A 16200-nucleotide genomic window follows, 5' to 3' on the forward strand; every position below is an offset into this window, starting at 1 on the left:
CCAGGGGCTGAGGGAAGGAGCTTGGGGAGAAACAGGAAATTGCTACTAAAGGGTCTTTGCTTTCTTTGGGGGTAATGAAAATGTTCTAAAATTGGGGTGATGGTTGCACAACCCTGTGAATATATTAAAAACCACAGAATTGTACACTTCAAATGGGAGAATTGTGTGGTATGTGAATTATATCTCAATAAAGCTGTCATTTAGGAAAAAAAAAAACAGTTGCCTTGGCTCTAAACTTATTTCTCCAATTCCTCTGAGAATGCCAAATCACTGCCATCTCTCTGATTAGAGCTGAATTCATTTCACAATAATTTTTAAAAGAGTATTTTCTCAACACCTGAAATAGGCCCTTTGATGTCTGTCCAAAGCCCTCCTGGGAATTCTTATCTATTTAAAAGAGGGAATGAGTATTAAGAGCTTGGCTTTCCTAGCTAGCCAGACACCCATGTTAATTTCCACATCTCCACGTTACTATGGCAACAGAGAGCTTCCACTAGAGCTTTTTGGGGGGCATCAAAATGGACTGCAATTTGGACTCAGGGAGTCCACAGACCCTCTGCCCAGCAGCCCCCAGACCCTGGCTACCTTGAATCAGGTGAAACAGAGAAATCAGAGAAGGGGAGGATGTAGGCTCCATTGGGTCTTCACTCCCTCCTGGCCCCATGCAGGAAGAGAAGTGTTAGTCACATCTTTCAGAGGCTGTGATCTAAAAGAGCGTATTGAGCACCTGAGTCAGTCTCCATGTCAACATGACCATATTTTTAGGCAGGAGTAGGCAGCTTCTTGGGCCAATTAGAGTAGTACAGCTAGAAAGCAGTCAGTAAACAGCTGGGAGAAAAGCAGTCAGCCACTGGGAGTCCACTGTTCTCACAGAGGAGTCTCACAAATGCAGAAGCTCCCTGCCTTGAGGTACCCAAAGAGTCCACCACATAAGGCCCAGGAGGCCTGAAGTCCATCCTGTCAGGCAGAATCAATCACTGGGACAGAGAAGGGAAGAGGCAGTGCATAAGACAGACAGCCTCAAAGATGGGCCCCACTGATCCTCATCTCCTGGTGAGCCTTATGTAGCCCCCTCATACCTTGTACCAAGATTGATCTGTGTTGTGGCCAATAGAGTACAGCGAAGGTTAAAGTGTGCCTTCTGAAGCTAGATCATAAAAGACACCACACTCTTGGGTCATTCATGCTGGAGAAGCCAGCTGCCATGTTGAGAGGACACTCAAGCAGTCCTATGGGGCAGCCCACATGAGAGGAACTGAAGCCCCCAGCCACCAGCCATGTGAGCCACCTTGGAAATGGAGCCTTCAGCACCAGTCAAGCTTTCAGATGATTGCAGCCCCAAACACTGTCTTGACTTCAATCTCAAGAACGTCTGCCAGCTAGAACCATCCAGCTAAACTGCTCCCAGATTACTGACCCACACAATATAATGTAAAGTAAAAAATGTTTGCTGTTGTTTTAAGCTACTAAGCATTGGGGTTATTTGTTACACAGCAATGGATAACAGACATAGGGTGGACGTCAGAAATTGTCTCGAGAAGATGACTTTATGAAGATTTTTCCTCCTCGCTCCTTCCCCTACCCTTAAAGCATTTTTACAGTAGAAGGGGACATGTTAACGAGTAGGGAATCTAGAGACTTGGATTTGTATTCTGGCTCTGTCCTTAGTTTTTCCACCTCCAAAGCTGAGGAGCTAAAATGTGACCTGAGATCTCTGAAAGCCTAGGGTCTCATAATCGTCAAAACCACAAGTTTTGAGTCAGGAAGACTGGTTGTGAACCCTGGCTCTGCCACTTGCTTGCTGTGTGACCTCAGACTAATTACTTAATTTATCTGAGCCTCATTTTCGCCTTCTATAAAGTGGGTTTAATAATATCTAGTTCATGGCATTGTTACAAAAATTCAATCAAATACCATACAAATTACTTAGCACACAGTAAGTGCTCAGTTGTCACCACTACCAAAAATGAGATAGCATGGTGGGTACGATTATTTCCACTTGTAGCTAAGATACAGCAGGATCAGAGGAGCAGTTAGAGGATTTCGTTGGTCTGGAGCAAGGCCCCATGTGGTTGTTTTTCCAAAACCCTCCCAAATGATTCTTTGAGAAACTTTGTCCTAGAGAAACTTCCACACATGTGCCAAAAAATCATACAAGTATTTCACTGCAGTCTGTGATAGGGAAAAATTGGAAACAATCCAAATGCCCATCAACAGGTAAATGGGAAATAAATTGTAAATGGAATACTATACAGCACTGTAAAATTAATGAACCAGAACTATGCATATCAGCATGAGCATAAATCTCTAAGACATAATTCTGAGCCCCAAAATGCAGAAGGATCCACACAGTATATATCATGCATAAAAATCTGCATAACATCATTATATATTATTTATGGATACATGCATGTGGATAAAAGCAAAAAGCCATGCATGGGGGCAGCAGCACCAAATTCAACATGGTGGTGACCTCTGGGAGGGAGGGAAGGGCATGTGAAGGGGAGAAGGCCCGTGGGGCTTCAGTGTATTGGTGACATGGTATTTCTTAAACTGGATGGCAGGTACACAAGCGCCCATTGCACTGTTGATGTCTTTTGGATATCAGAAATATTTCATCATTTAAAAATAGATGTGGCCAGTTGTGGCGGCTCATGCTCATAATCCCAGCACTTTGGGAGGCTGAGGTGGGAGGATTTCTTGAGCCCAGGGGTTAAAGACCAGACTGGGCAACATAGTGAAACCCCATCTCTACAAAAAAAAAATTGTTTAAATTAGCCAGTCATGGTGGCATGCACCTGTAGTCCCAGCTACTTGGGAGGCTGAGGCAGGAGGATCACTTAAGCCCAGGAGGTTGAGGCTGTAGTGAGCTGAGATCATGCCACTGCACTCCAGCCTGGGTGACAGAGTGAGACCCTGTGTCTACAAAAAAAAATTTTTTTAATTAGCCAGTCGTGGTGGCACACACCTGTAGTCCCACCTACTTGGGAGGCTGAGGCAGGAGGATCATTTAAGCCCAGGAGGTTGAGGCTGCAGCGAGCCGAGATCGTGCCACTGCACTCCAGCCTGGGTGACAGAGTGAGACCCTGTCTCAAAAATAAATAAATGTGCATAGAGAAATATGGAGTAGAATTGTGAATGTGTATTTTTTTCTTCTTGTTTTTTGTGGATTCTATATCTGTAATGATCTCATGTTGTTTTTAAGAAACAAAATAGTTGTTCAACAGGTGAAAAGCAGTTACGTTTAATTTTTTCCAAGTAAGAAGTACCACTTCCTCAAATGATTTGCTTTGAAAACAACACTCATCTGCATGTCTGAGTTTTGAAATATTGGTGATTTGAGACCATACGACATGAGAAACATCCTGAGGCCAGAACACAAGCCTTTAGCCCAGGGACACTCATATGGGGTCCCCCAAGCCCTGTTTCTTGGGGATGCCTCAGAAACTGGGTCTGACCCCACCAGGTATGTCTTTTTTTTTTTTTTTTTTTTTTTTTTGAGACGGAGTCTCACTCTGTTACCCAGGCTGGAGTGCAGTGGTGCGATCTCAGCTCACTGCAAGCTCCGCCTCTCGGGTTCACGCCATTCTCCTGCCTCAGCCTCCCGAGTAGCTCAGACTACAGGCGCCCATCACCACGCCAGGCTAATTTTTTGTATTTTTAGTAGAGACGGGGTTTCACTGTGTTAGCCTGGATGATCTCGATCGCCTGACGTCATGATCTGCCCGCCTCGGCCTCCCAAAGTGCTGGGATTACAGGTGTGAGCCACCGCGCCTGGCCCCCACCAGGTATGTCTTAAAAGGAGGATTAATCAGTAGCAGGGAGAAGGGCTGCTGGGCTCTCTTTTTCAGCCACAGCATTAAGTTAGACAGAGAAAAAAAAATCAGGGGTGGGGAAAGATGAGAGAAATGAAGAAGCAAGAACAGGTGTGGTGTATTTTCTTTTTAATGAAGTTGAGTCATTCTGCAGCCAACTCAATGCCATGTAGCCTCAAGCCGGGGAGTTTTGTTTTTCCTAAGCAATAGAATCCGACTCTGCCAGCAAGAAGCGCTTGACTGCTGTTCCTTAAACATGCAGAAGGGTTTTTTGTCTTGTTTTGTTTTGCATAATGGACATATTTCCCATGCAGCCACTTTCTGGGTTCTTTGTCATGTGTCAAGGTAAGCGTTTAGAAAACTCCTCCGTGGGCCACGGGGAGGCAATTTTCACCTAATACAGAATGCTTAAGATGGAGAAAGCCAACTTTTCAATATCGCTTCAGGGACCATATTTTGTGCATTCAACACAGCTGAATGCAGACAAAGTCGAGAGTTAAAATTGAGTGTAAACTCCTGACAAGGAGATTGAAGGAGGTAAGTGATGTCAGGTGAATTACTGCCCCCTGGTGGCCAGACACAGTAATGGGCTCATTTTGCTGTAATAGTCCTTTGAGTCTTTTCTTCCTGCGTTCCCCTGCCGTCTTCCACTACCGGCTACAAAGGGGTTACAATCTGGCAGCCCTGGAAAGCCAGCCGGCAGCCATGCCAACTGCCTTAAAATCTGGAGATACTGCTTAAAAAATCTAGGCCTCACATTTATTTTGAAAAATTGAAAACTCTATCCACTTTTAGACTGCATCCCAGCTAATAAATACGGGTTCGAGCTGAGAAGCTGCTGCCCACTTTAGACAAGGCATGTGCTCTCAAATCTGCCACGCTCCCCACCTCTACCTATTGTCTCATGGCCAGGAAGTTTTGCTCATTAGCAGTTCCTGCATAGCCTCTGGATTTACTACTGGTAGCCTAAGCTAATTAAAGAGCTAACAAAGAGAGGAGGGTGCCTTTAGAAGCAGAGGATTACATTGCTTTATACCTGGGTGTGGACAGGGGTCCACTAGTCCCGTAATACCCAGCTCAGTGAGGATAAGTGACTTGTTCAAGGTCACCCAGCTAGCAAGCAGTGGGCCTTGCATTTCAACGCACATCTGTCTGACCCCAGAGCTTCACTGTTTTCTAACACACTAACTGTCACCCATAAGCTGGCTGCCTACCAGGCCCTCCTCTGGGGAAGGTTTTTACAATGACATTACTACTTGGGCCATCAGGAAGTGCAATTCAGAGGACTCCAAGAGAAAAATGTTTATGACCTTGGTTGAAAAGATTAAAAACGAGAAGCCACCAAAATAATCACCACCCTGATTTTGTTCCTTAAAAACTATGGATCTTCTGGCCAGGCGCGGTGGCTCAAGCCTGTAATCCCAGCACTTTGGGAGGCCAAGGCAGGTGGATCACTTGAGGTCAGGAGTTGAAGACCAGCCTGGCCAACAGAATGAAACCCCGTGTCTATTAAAATACAAAAAAATTAGCTGGGTGCGGTGGCACACGCCTGTAATCCCAGCTACTCAGGAGGCTGACGCAGGAGAATCGCTTGAACCCAGAAGGTAGAGATTGCAGTGAGCCAAGATCACACCACTGCACTCCAGCCTGGGTGACAGAGCAAGACTCTGTCTCAAAAACAAACAAACAAACAAAACAATTAGCCTGTGTGTGCCTGTAGTCCCAGCTACTAGGGAAGCTGAGATGGGAGGATCACTTAAACCCAGGACATGGAGTTTGCAGTGAGCCAAGATCACGCCACTGCACTCCAGCCTGGGCAACAGAGTGAGATCCTATTTCAAAAAAGATAGATAGGTGTTAGATAGGTAGGTAGGTAGGTAGATAGATAGATAGATAGATAGTTTGCTCTGTGCCAGATGTATAGAATCTCATTTCACCCTCACATAAAACCCTGTGAAGTGGTAATATCATCACACTGTGCACAGTTTACAGAAAAGCCTAGGCAGATGATCAACAAGATCAAGTCACTTGCTGAATGTGATTCACTTTGCAAGTGGCAGAGCTGGGATTTGAACCCAGGGCTGTGTGACTCCCAACAGTGACACCCCACAACCACCACCTAGCCCTGCCTCCAAGAGCAATACACGTCACAGAGGAGGTCAGATCTTGAAGCATCAAGCCTTCTGCAAATCCTGAACTGGATGCCAAAAGCAAGGTAGGCTGTTTGTCCCCATTTTACAAGTGGGGAAAGTGAGGCTAGGAGTAACGTGCCCAAGGTGACACGGAGAGTAAATGGCAAAGTCTGAATTTGAGCTCAGGTCTCTTTGACTCCCCAGAATCTGAACTGCTAACTTCTAAATGCTTAGCGTTTCTGGGGCACCTCCCTAGATGTTTAATTTCAGTATTTGTGGATTAAGATGGAGGTTTCCATTCTCTGCTTCAAAGAAAAAATTTCTCTATGGGAAGCCAAAAGAACTAGCCAGCTCCTTCTGGAGAGGATACAAATTAAAAAGTCAGGGAGAACCGAGGGGGTGGCTTGCGCCTGTAATCTTAGCGCTTTGGGAAGCCGAGATGGAGGGAGAGCTTGAGGTCAAGAGTTCGAGACCAGCCCGGGCGACATAGCGAGACCCTGTCTCTAAAGAAAATAAAAATCAGAAATAGGTCGGGCGCGATGGCTCACGCCTGTAATCCCAGCACTTCGGGAGGCCGAGGCAGGCAAATCTTCTGAGGTCAGGAGCTCGAGACCAGCCTGGCCAACATGGTGAAACCCCATCTCTACTAAAAATACACAAATTAGGCGGGCGTGGTGATGCGCGCCTGTAATCCCAGCTACTCGGGAGGCTGAGGCAGGAGAATCGCTTCAACCTGGGAGGCGGAGGTTGCAGTGGGCCAAGATCGTGCCACTTCCCTCCAGCCTGGGCAACAGAGTGCGATTCTGTCTCAAAAAAAAAGAAAGAAAGAGAGAGAGAGAGAGAAAAAAAAAAAAGAAAGAAAGAAAAGAAAAGAAAAGAAAATTCGCCGGGCATGGTGGCATGCACCTGTAGTCCCAGCTACTCGGGAGGCTGAGGTGGGAGGATTGCTTGAGCCCAGGAGGTGGAGGCTGCAGTGAGCTGCAATTGCTCCACTGCACTCCAGCCTGGGCGACACAACGAGACCCTGTATTTTATAAGAAAAAAAAAAGTTGTTTAAGTCAGGGAGGAAAAGACACAGAGAGGAAAAGCGTAAAGAAGAAGGCGGCAAACTCAGCAGCATGGGGTGGAGGCTAAGAACAGGGGCTGCGCAGTCAATGAGGCTAACCGGGTGAAAGGGTGAAAAGCATCAGCATCTTCATTTCACAACCGGGAAAAATGAGGCACACGACAGCGGCTCCAGGACGAGGAGACCCGAGGAAAAGACCGCCGTGGAACTTCCAGTTTCCGGGCCCGCCACCTAGTGTGCCCCAAATCCGCACGCCCGTCGGGTTTCCAGCACCTGCTCCTCCTGCCTGTGGCCTAGGCCCCGCCCCTCCCGCTGCTTATTGGCTGCTACGTGAACGAGACAAACGCAAGCAACAACCAATGGGAGTGGCCCACGGCGCGTCTTTCTCGGGGAAGCCGACGCGGACGCGGGAACCCGGAAATGCGAGGGAAGGACAAGTGGGGAAAGCCAATCCGCCGCGACGAGGGCTGCGGGCGGTTCAATGGCAAGTCGCCGGGGGCGGGGCCAGAGGCCGGCGGAGAAGGAGGACCCGGGAGCCGGCGGCCCGGAGCTGGGAGCGCGGGGAAGGCGGTTGGGGTTCTGACAGCTGCGCGCGGTGAGAAGGGGGCAAGCCCTAGGGGCTCGAGAGGATGAAGCCGGGAAGGGTGCGACGGGGCCGCGAGCCCTGGGCGGGGTTCGGGAAGGGAGGCTCTGCAGTCTTGGAGGGGACTCAGAACGGTCCCCTCCCATCTCCGGGCCTCAGTTCTCCCTTTCTAGGGAAGTGTGGGGGAGAGATTCGCGCCTCCCAGAACGCACTCCTTCCCCGCACACAGCCCTGGCACCGGCGAACTGCCCCCTTTCCTTTACCGCCCCGCCCAGGAGCCTGTCCCCTCGGGAAGCCCGCCCAGACCCCTGGACCCGCGCAGCACTCCAGGCGCACCCCTATTAAAGCGCACCCCAAGCCATTTCACATGTTCTGTGGCAATGGGCCAGGATCCCCATGAGACTCAGAACCCCGTGATCCATCAGTCATTCCCGGGTCAGGACCAGCCCAGAGCAGGTGCACAGGCCCTGCTTAGTAATAAGGTAGAAATCGAGACCTGGGGACCGGGTTCAGAGGCCCTGGGGTTTCCTTCCGGATGCCTCTATTTACCTCCTGTGGGCCTTCTGGAATTTAACTTATGCTCTCTGTGTCTTGGTTTCCCTTGTCTGTAAAATGGAGCTAGGGGTAGCTCTTCCTTCATAGGGTGGCATGAGGGTGAAACGAGGCAATGCGTGGCCAGTACACTGCTCAGCACCTAGGACACCATAGTTGCTTAATAAGTGCTTATTGTCAGCATAGTGTTTGCATGCCTGGCCCCACCTCCACTCCCACTGCCAGCCCCAAGCACATACAAGCCGTGTTGTCACTGAGGCCAAGCACTGTGGCCCACAGCCTGAGTTCCTTTCGAGATGCTCGAACTGCTCATCCTCTTGATGGGGTCCCTTCTGGACAGGCCAGAAGCGGAAGGCCAGAGAGGGGAAGGGCACTGTGGGAGCTGTGGCTGAATATCAGGGTGAGGGCAATAAATGAGGCCACCCAACAATTGTGCTTATCAAAGATTGGGCGTCAGAACTGCTGTGGCTGATCTGCCTGGGTGTCTGTCAGTCATTTATGTCCCAAATGTTTGACATATGTCCACAAATCCAGTGTTTGTGGTCAGAAGCCACAGGGATATATGGGAAGGAGGGACACTTTAGAGCCGTGGGGTTCCTGAGTTCAAGTCCTAAGGCTGTCACTTGCTCCCGGCGAGACTTTCGGCAAGGGACTTCACCTCTCTGAACCTCAGTTCCCTCACCTGGAGAGGGGTGAAAACATCAGCTCAAGTCGTTGAAGATTGCAGGAGGTGACCCATGTGAGGCATTTGGTGCTTAGCACATGGCCTGGATTATGGCAGGTGCTCATTAATTGTTGGACCACAGCAGTGTTTTCACATTCATACTGCCCAGGAGGTGGCACCAGTCCTTCTAGGCTGGCCCCTCCTCTAGTGAGATCCAGTCCTTGACTTGCCCCCACCCCATCTCTCTAGTGAGCTAAAAGAGCAGAAGTCTCCAAACCCATCTTCCCAGCTGAAGTCACACTGTGTCCTGAACGTGTCTGTTTCTCCTGCAACTCTTGGCTCCTTGCAGATCCTGCTCTCTCTCAGCTGCCTGTGGACATGTGCAAAGGGCCCTCTCCTGAGTCCAGATGATGCTCATACCAATGGCTTCAGTGATGGCGGTGACTGAACCGAAATGGGTCTCGGTCTGGGGCCGCTTCCTCTGGGTGACGCTGCTGAGCATGGTGCTGGGGTCCCTGCTGGCCCTGCTGCTGCCGCTGGGGGCTGTGGAGGAGCAGTGCTTGGCTGTGCTCAAAGGCCTCTACCTGCTCAGGAGCAAACCGGACAGGGCGCAGCATGCCGCCACCAAGTGCACCAGCCCATCCACGGAGCTCAGCATCACCTCCAGGGGCGCGACGCTGCTGGTGGCCAAGACCAAGGCCTCTCCAGGTAAGACAGACTGGCCGTCTTCCTCAATGCTTGTTAACTGGACAGACAGACATAGAATGTGTCATGTCCTGTATGTGGGGCATCGGGGTATTGTGAACAAGTCAGCCCAGAGCTCCTAGTATAGACAAGGTGACGTGACTGAGACAGTGTCACAAGTGTGGTGATGGGGAAGCATAAAGGGCTGTAGGAGCATACCAGGAAGGCTCCCTGGAGGAAGTGACACCTGAGCTGGGACCCAGTTGTTAAGTAGGAGTCATCCAGGGTGAAGGGCATCCAAGGAAAAGGACTCCAGGCAGAGACCAGAGGTTAGTTGTCATAACTGACATAACTGTCGTAAGAGAGCCTGGGGGCATTCGAGGAACTAAAGGAAGTTGAATGTGTGGGGCTGATCCTCAGGTGGCCGAGAGGGGCCAGGACAGGAGGGCTAGGGCTAGAGCAGGCTCCCCACCTCCACCAGTCCTCTGTGGTGGGGACTGAAAGTACATTGTTAGATGGTGGTGGCATCCCTGGCCTCTCCCCATGAGATGCCTGTAGCACTCCCTCCACCTCCTCAGTTACACAACTAACCAGGTCTCCAGACGTCACCAAATGTCCCCTGGGGCACACAATCAAACCACTGGGTTAAAAGAGTTAAAGAACAGTCCCGGGATGGTGAAGCCCCCAGGGTCTAGGAAGAGTGGGGAGTTGTTAACGCCTTTGGGCCTCCAGGGGCAGGAACCTGTGTCACCAGCACAAGATGAGCTGGAGATGTAGGAGAGGGCCTACATTGGGAGCCCACAGGAAAGGCCCAGCAGAGAGGGCCCAGGCAGAGTAAATGCCTAGAACTTTCTATGTCCAGAAAGCAGGAGGCTAGGAAGCCAAGGAGGTGCCTCCCAGAATATAAGAGAGTGGTTCTGGGGACACACGGATAGTGACTGCATACCACCACACGGCTGGGGGAACAGAGTGGTACTGGGCATGTTGAGTACACACGATGCGGCTGCAACAAGCTCCCCAAGGCCAGGGACACAGGCTGGTCATCATGGTTTCCTGCGGAGACCAGCACAGGGGACAGCCCCCCTGAATGTCCTCTGCCCCCTAGCCTCCCTCCCTCACAGCGCTTCTTTGGCTCTCTTCCAGCGGGTAAGTTGGAAGCCAGAGCTGCCCTGAACCAGGCCCTGGAGATGAAGCGCCAGGGCAAGCGGGAAAAAGCCCAAAAGCTCTTCATGCACGCCCTCAAGATGGACCCGGACTTCGTGGACGCGCTCACCGAGTTTGGCATCTTCTCGGAAGAAGACAAGGACATCATCCAGGCGGACTACTTGTACACCAGAGCATTGACCATCTCACCCTACCATGAGAAAGCACTGGTCAACCGCGATCGGACACTGCCTCTCGTGGAAGAGATCGACCAGAGGTATTTCAGCATCATCGACAGCAAAGTGAAGAAGGTCATGTCCATCCCCAAGGGGAACTCGGCTCTGCGCAGGGTCATGGAGGAGACCTACTACCATCACATCTACCACACAGTGGCCATCGAGGGCAACACCCTCACCCTCTCGGAAATCAGGCACATCCTGGAGACCCGCTACGCCGTGCCCGGGAAGAGCCTGGAGGAGCAGAACGAGGTCATAGGCATGCATGCGGCCATGAAGTACATCAACACGACTCTGGTTTCGCGCATTGGCTCCGTCACCATCAGCGATGTGCTGGAGATCCACAGGCGGGTGCTGGGCTACGTGGACCCCGTGGAAGCCGGCAGGTTTCGGACAACACAGGTCCTGGTCGGACACCACATCCCTCCCCATCCGCAGGATGTGGAAAAGCAGATGCAGGAGTTTGTACAGTGGCTCAACTCCGAGGATGCCATGAACCTGCACCCGGTGGAGTTTGCAGCCTTAGCCCATTATAAACTCGTTTACATCCACCCTTTCATTGATGGCAACGGGAGGACCTCCCGTCTGCTCATGAACCTCATCCTCATGCAGGCGGGCTACCCGCCCATCACCATCCGCAAGGAGCAGCGGTCCGAGTACTACCACGTGTTGGAAGCTGCCAACGAGGGCGACGTGAGGCCTTTCATTCGCTTCATCGCCAAGTGTACTGAGACCACCCTGGACACCCTGCTTTTTGCCACAACTGAGTACTCGGTGGCACTGCCAGAAGCTCAACCCAACCACTCTGGGTTCAAGGAGACGCTTCCTGTGAAGCCCTAACCCTAGAAATCCTCAGTGACAAAGGCTGTCCTGAGGTAGGAAAAAAAAAAAAAACAGCATTTCTAGAAACCTAGTCACTTCCTAAAGCAAAAGGAGAAACATTCTTTACCTCCAAATGTTTTAGTTTAAAAAAAAAAAAAAAAACTAAGTTATGAAGCCTTGTCTCTAAAATAACTTATAATTCAACCAAGCTATTTATTTTCTTCTTTGGAGCAAGCTAGTCAGTATTGTATGGTGTCTGCTGTGTCTTGCCAGTGGCAACAGTGCCACCGTGTGACCAGAACAAAGGTTCTGGAGCAGAATTTGCACTAAGGTGGAGGAGCGGCCAAGAGGTGTGGGACGGGGCCCAGAGCCACTGACATAACTCCTCCAAGTGCTTCTCTGAAACAGGCTGAGAGGTTCTGTGACTGCAACTGGGAAGTCAGACCCAAGTCGCAGCTGAGAGAAATGGTTGAAAGCTCACTTTCTCAAGGTTTAGATTAGTGGTGACTAACTTCCAAGCAAACTTCATAGAAGAGAAAATGAATGCTGACATTCCTTACTTACCTGCAGGAAGACTTTTTGAGCCATAGTTTGCAAACTTTAGTGCCAGCAGCTGTTTTTTTTTTTTTTCATATTGAGACTATTTTTCTAATTAAGAATAGGGGGTAGCCATAAAGAGCTGTTTGTTGGAGGGGGAAACATGGTGGGCGGGCAGTTTGGTTTTCTTTGTGTATCCGCGTTTCTCTCACACTTCATTTGTAGCAACTCAGGCCAGATGTTTTCGTCTGAAATTCTCTGGGCTTGTCATTCCACCTGTATCGTGCTGCAAACCAGGTGTTATGCTAGTAGGCATCTGCCCTCACCCCTCTGCCTGAGTTTTCTGTAGGCAGATGTTAACCTGAGAAAACAAGTGCCATGTGGACACCAAGTAAGCATTTTTCATAATGAATTAGAGCACCAGTTTCTACTGAATGGAGCAAAAACCTTCAGCCATGGCCAGGCTGCATCCCTTTGGTCCTGGAGTTTCATCTACTTACTGCCTGGACCCCCACCTTCCATGGTCTTTGCACTGTCCCGTGTCCCATCCCCCTGGGAGGCAGAAGAGATTGCCTCAGAGTGGCCTTATTTTTCTCGCAACTTGTGAAATGATGTAGTGCTCTATGTAATATGGCCGAGTTTCCAAGCTGTCATCCAATGGAAGTAGAATCTTCTCTTTGAATCATATGGTACAGGTGCCAATATGACTGCTGCTATTTAGAGTCAGAGTGGTGGAAGTCACTGGGTCCCTTTCCCAGTGACAGAGCCCATGATGTCTAACACTACTGCACTTTGTCAGTGTGTGAGTGATGGCGAATACGCAGTGTTGTCTCTTTGATTTGGTAATTCCGTTCCTGACAGTAATGAGGCCACTGCTCTAAAGTAGTTTATACAGTTCTTCAGTTGTATAAATAGCACAGAGTAGTTTTTGAAAGGTTAAGAAAAATAAGTGAAAAGACATATACGATATATGAAATGGCTCCAAATGATAATTATTCAAACCTTTATAAAATATGTTTTCATACTCTTATGCTGCCAGAGGTGGTACTTAAAACTCTTCTCGTCTTGGTTTTATAAGCACACCACGGAGGTCTGACAGATGTGCTTGCTTCTACTATAGAGCAAGAGAATTTGCACTTTAGCTATGTGAAGGATATTATTTTAACAAATTCCTGATTCTAATAAAGTTATTTTATTACATGAATGCTTGAGACTGTCTTATTTGGGAGATGTTCCCATCTGTCATAAGGGCAGTGGGGGTATTCTGACCTTTAGCCCTATTCATAATACTGTTCTGGGAGAGCAACAGATCCAAGATGGTGATTTCCATGGGCAAGAGACCCAGAAGTTGGATAAACCGCCTACCTAGGTGGACAAGGATGAATTACTGATTTTTTTTTTTACTAACAGTCAAGTAACTGAAGTAGTTTTTCACATTTCTATTTATCATCAGTTCTGGATTTTCTGGGGAAAACACACAAACCCACTCATGTAGTCCTGGAAATCCATTTCTAGAACAGTCAACACCCGGAACCTAACTGGGTTCTGCTCAAGCCTGAAAAGGTTTGCCCCTGTACCAAGCCTGGGCTGACATCTGCAAGTGTGACATTAAGGTCAGAATACTGGCTGCAGGCAAAGCCAAACCGTTAATGTGAAGCAGCAAAAAGTAAGGCCACACTCACCCATAGTGATATTCAGGGCTCTTCATGTGTCAGGTCCCCAACCATGAGGGCTCTGAGCTACCCAAATCATCACACCAGCTGAACAGTCGATCAGCCTTCCAAGCAGCATCACAGAGAACACTGCAGGAGGAACGCGTGGGACAGCAAAGGTTCTTGCTGCTGTCAATAGCCGCCGCTTGAATTTAATTCAGAAGTAAAGCCTAGTAAAAAGTTGGTTTTGTATAAAAAAGAGATGGAGGGGAACCTACATTTTAAGACTTAAGAGGCTTACCAACCAATAATTTACAGGGAGGAGAGCTGATATTTGTAGGAAGGTGGAAATTTGAGTGGACAGTTGATGACATGAAGGGCCTTTCAGTCCTCCTGAGACACCTGCCGCAACATTACTGGATGAGCACAATGACATCTGGAAGGTGCCTCAATATAACAGAGGGTGGAGGGGAAACAGACATGAAGGAAGAGGGGCTGGGAGTTGAGGAATGCTGGACGCTGAATGGTAGGCACACAGGAGTTTATTTTACTGTTCTGTCTACTTTTTAATCGGTTATATTAAAAAATGTTAGGTTAAAAAAATACAGAAAACCCGACTGATGCACAAAAACTTAAACTTACACAACAGATAAATGAGGAGTTGATTCCCATGACATATACAAGGATTCCCTGACGTCTTTCTCGAGTGTCTTAATAAAGCAAGCTTCCCCTACTGAACTGGCCAATGCTGTTTTCAAAGCAGTAAATATTATTTGATAAAAGATGTGAGGTAAAAAAGCTCAAAAGCTCCAATGTCAAACTGCTATAAAATGAAGACACATCACAGCTGGAATAATTTAAATCAAAGTGACAATGGGATTTGACTTACAAAAGTTCTATTTACACATCTATTAGGTAAAGCAAGGTACACCCACTTCAAAACACATCTGTATGTGAATGCACATCTGAGTACCATTCAGCAAGAAGTTTTGAAGAGAACGTCAGTTTAATAAAGCTAAATGGGGAGAATTGAAGTTTGCATTTGACATGGTATTAAACAAAACCAAAGGGCTGAAACTCATGTTTAGACAACACAGGTCACTAGTCACTAGGCAAAGAAAACAGTCCACAGCAGGTGGCACAAATAATTCCTATACAAAACAAATGTTGCAAATATTCTGCTTTTAGGAAACATGAAACAATGGCTGACATGTCATTTACAAACACATAATATAAAAATGCACAGCCCCATTGAACAAAACTCCAGCAAATGTTTTATAGCTGACTTCCCTCAGACCCACCCCCACAAGAGGCCATTCTGTGAATTACTAGCATCTGCCATTTCATCTTTTAAAATTAAAAGAATGACGGGCACATGTGCTGTGCAGGGTGGAAGAGAAGTGTCATACAAAAAGGGGCCGGAGCTGGCCAGAAACATTTGGACAACTGTGTCTCAAAAACAGTGTGTTCTCGTTTCACTTCTGTGCCTCAGTCTTTAAGATACAAAACTATCTCAGGACACCACATCCTGGGCCCAGCCTGCAGAGTGGTCACTTTTCTGCCACTGCCCTCAATATGAGGGAGCACTGAAAGGCTCTTGACTTAGAACCCATTCCCCTTTCTGTCTAAAGCCGAGGAGCCATCTGTGGTTGCGAGCAGGCAGCACACCAGGCCTGTCCATCCCCAGTGCACTGCTGGGTGGTGGGAGGTCCGCCGGGCCAGAGTGAAGTAAGGCATTTCCTGTCTCCCAGCGTCCCGTTCACTTTCTCAGAAACAGCTTGGCAAAATCGGCATTGGACATCTTGGGTGCCTCGGTGGCTGCTGGGGCGGCAACTGCAGGAGCTGCGGCAGGGCCGTTCTCAGCCTGAGGAGCTGCAGCACTTGGGCGCTGCAGGGCACGAGGCAGTAGAGACAGCTGCGTCCTTCCCTTCCCCCTCCTAAAAGAGCAAACACTGAATGGACCTTTTGAAGCAACAATTCGTGGCCCCTCATTTATTTGTGAAAATAAGCCAAGACAGTTTTAATATAACCAGAAGTTAAAAGGTGAAAAAAAAAAGGATAAGATAATCCCTGCCTCCTTAATTCTGTTTATGAAGTAAAAACTGCTTCAACAGACTTGGCCTTGTTCAGTTTTGGCAAAGATCAACCCTGAGCACCAGTCACACTCAGAGGGGATCAGTGTGACTATCACCTCTCAGACCTCACCAGTCACCTGGCAATTCTGCTATCTCCTCCTCATCCCAAACCAGCGAACAGCACAGCTTATGTGGATCATAGCTAGGGCCGTAGACTGGCACACACATGGGTATGAGAT

The 16200-nt window shown here is 48.7% G+C and overlaps 2 protein-coding genes across 8 annotated transcripts in view; one reads left to right on the forward strand and one right to left on the reverse strand.

Annotated features, from left to right (window-relative positions):
- Positions 1–7422: 7422 nt before the first annotated feature.
- On the forward strand, positions 7423–13438 carry FICD (FIC domain protein adenylyltransferase). 4 transcript variants are annotated; one of them, XM_009425980.5, is made up of 3 exons: positions 7423–7608; positions 9162–9520; positions 10640–13438. In XM_009425980.5, exons 2-3 carry the CDS (start codon positions 9220–9222, stop codon positions 11713–11715), a joined length of 1377 nt encoding a protein of 458 aa, XP_009424255.1. In that variant the 5' UTR covers positions 7423–7608; positions 9162–9219; the 3' UTR covers positions 11716–13438.
- A 972-nt stretch (positions 13439–14410) lies between these two features.
- SART3 (spliceosome associated factor 3, U4/U6 recycling protein) overlaps positions 14411–16200 on the reverse strand; it is a 39236-nt gene continuing 37446 nt past the window's right edge. For all 4 annotated transcript variants that reach the window (XM_016924118.3, XM_001163755.6, XM_016924117.3 and 1 more), the window contains one exon: positions 14411–15823. In XM_016924118.3, the coding sequence (XP_016779607.1) occupies positions 15646–15823 (178 nt within the window). In that variant the 3' untranslated portion in view covers positions 14411–15645. The remainder of the gene's footprint in view (positions 15824–16200) is intronic.

Source organism: Pan troglodytes, chromosome 10 (assembly GCF_028858775.2).
Source record: "Pan troglodytes isolate AG18354 chromosome 10, NHGRI_mPanTro3-v2.0_pri, whole genome shotgun sequence".
NCBI classification, from domain to species: domain Eukaryota; kingdom Metazoa; phylum Chordata; class Mammalia; order Primates; family Hominidae; genus Pan; species Pan troglodytes.

Excerpts from the sequence above, each read along its gene's own strand:
- FICD (XM_009425980.5), top strand. The coding sequence starts at position 9,220 with ATGATGCTCATACCAATGGCTTCAGTGATGGCGGTGACTGAACCGAAA. Across the intron at positions 9,521-10,639 it reads CAAGACCAAGGCCTCTCCAG|CGGGTAAGTTGGAAGCCAGA; the intron begins GTAAGACAGACT and ends GCTCTCTTCCAG.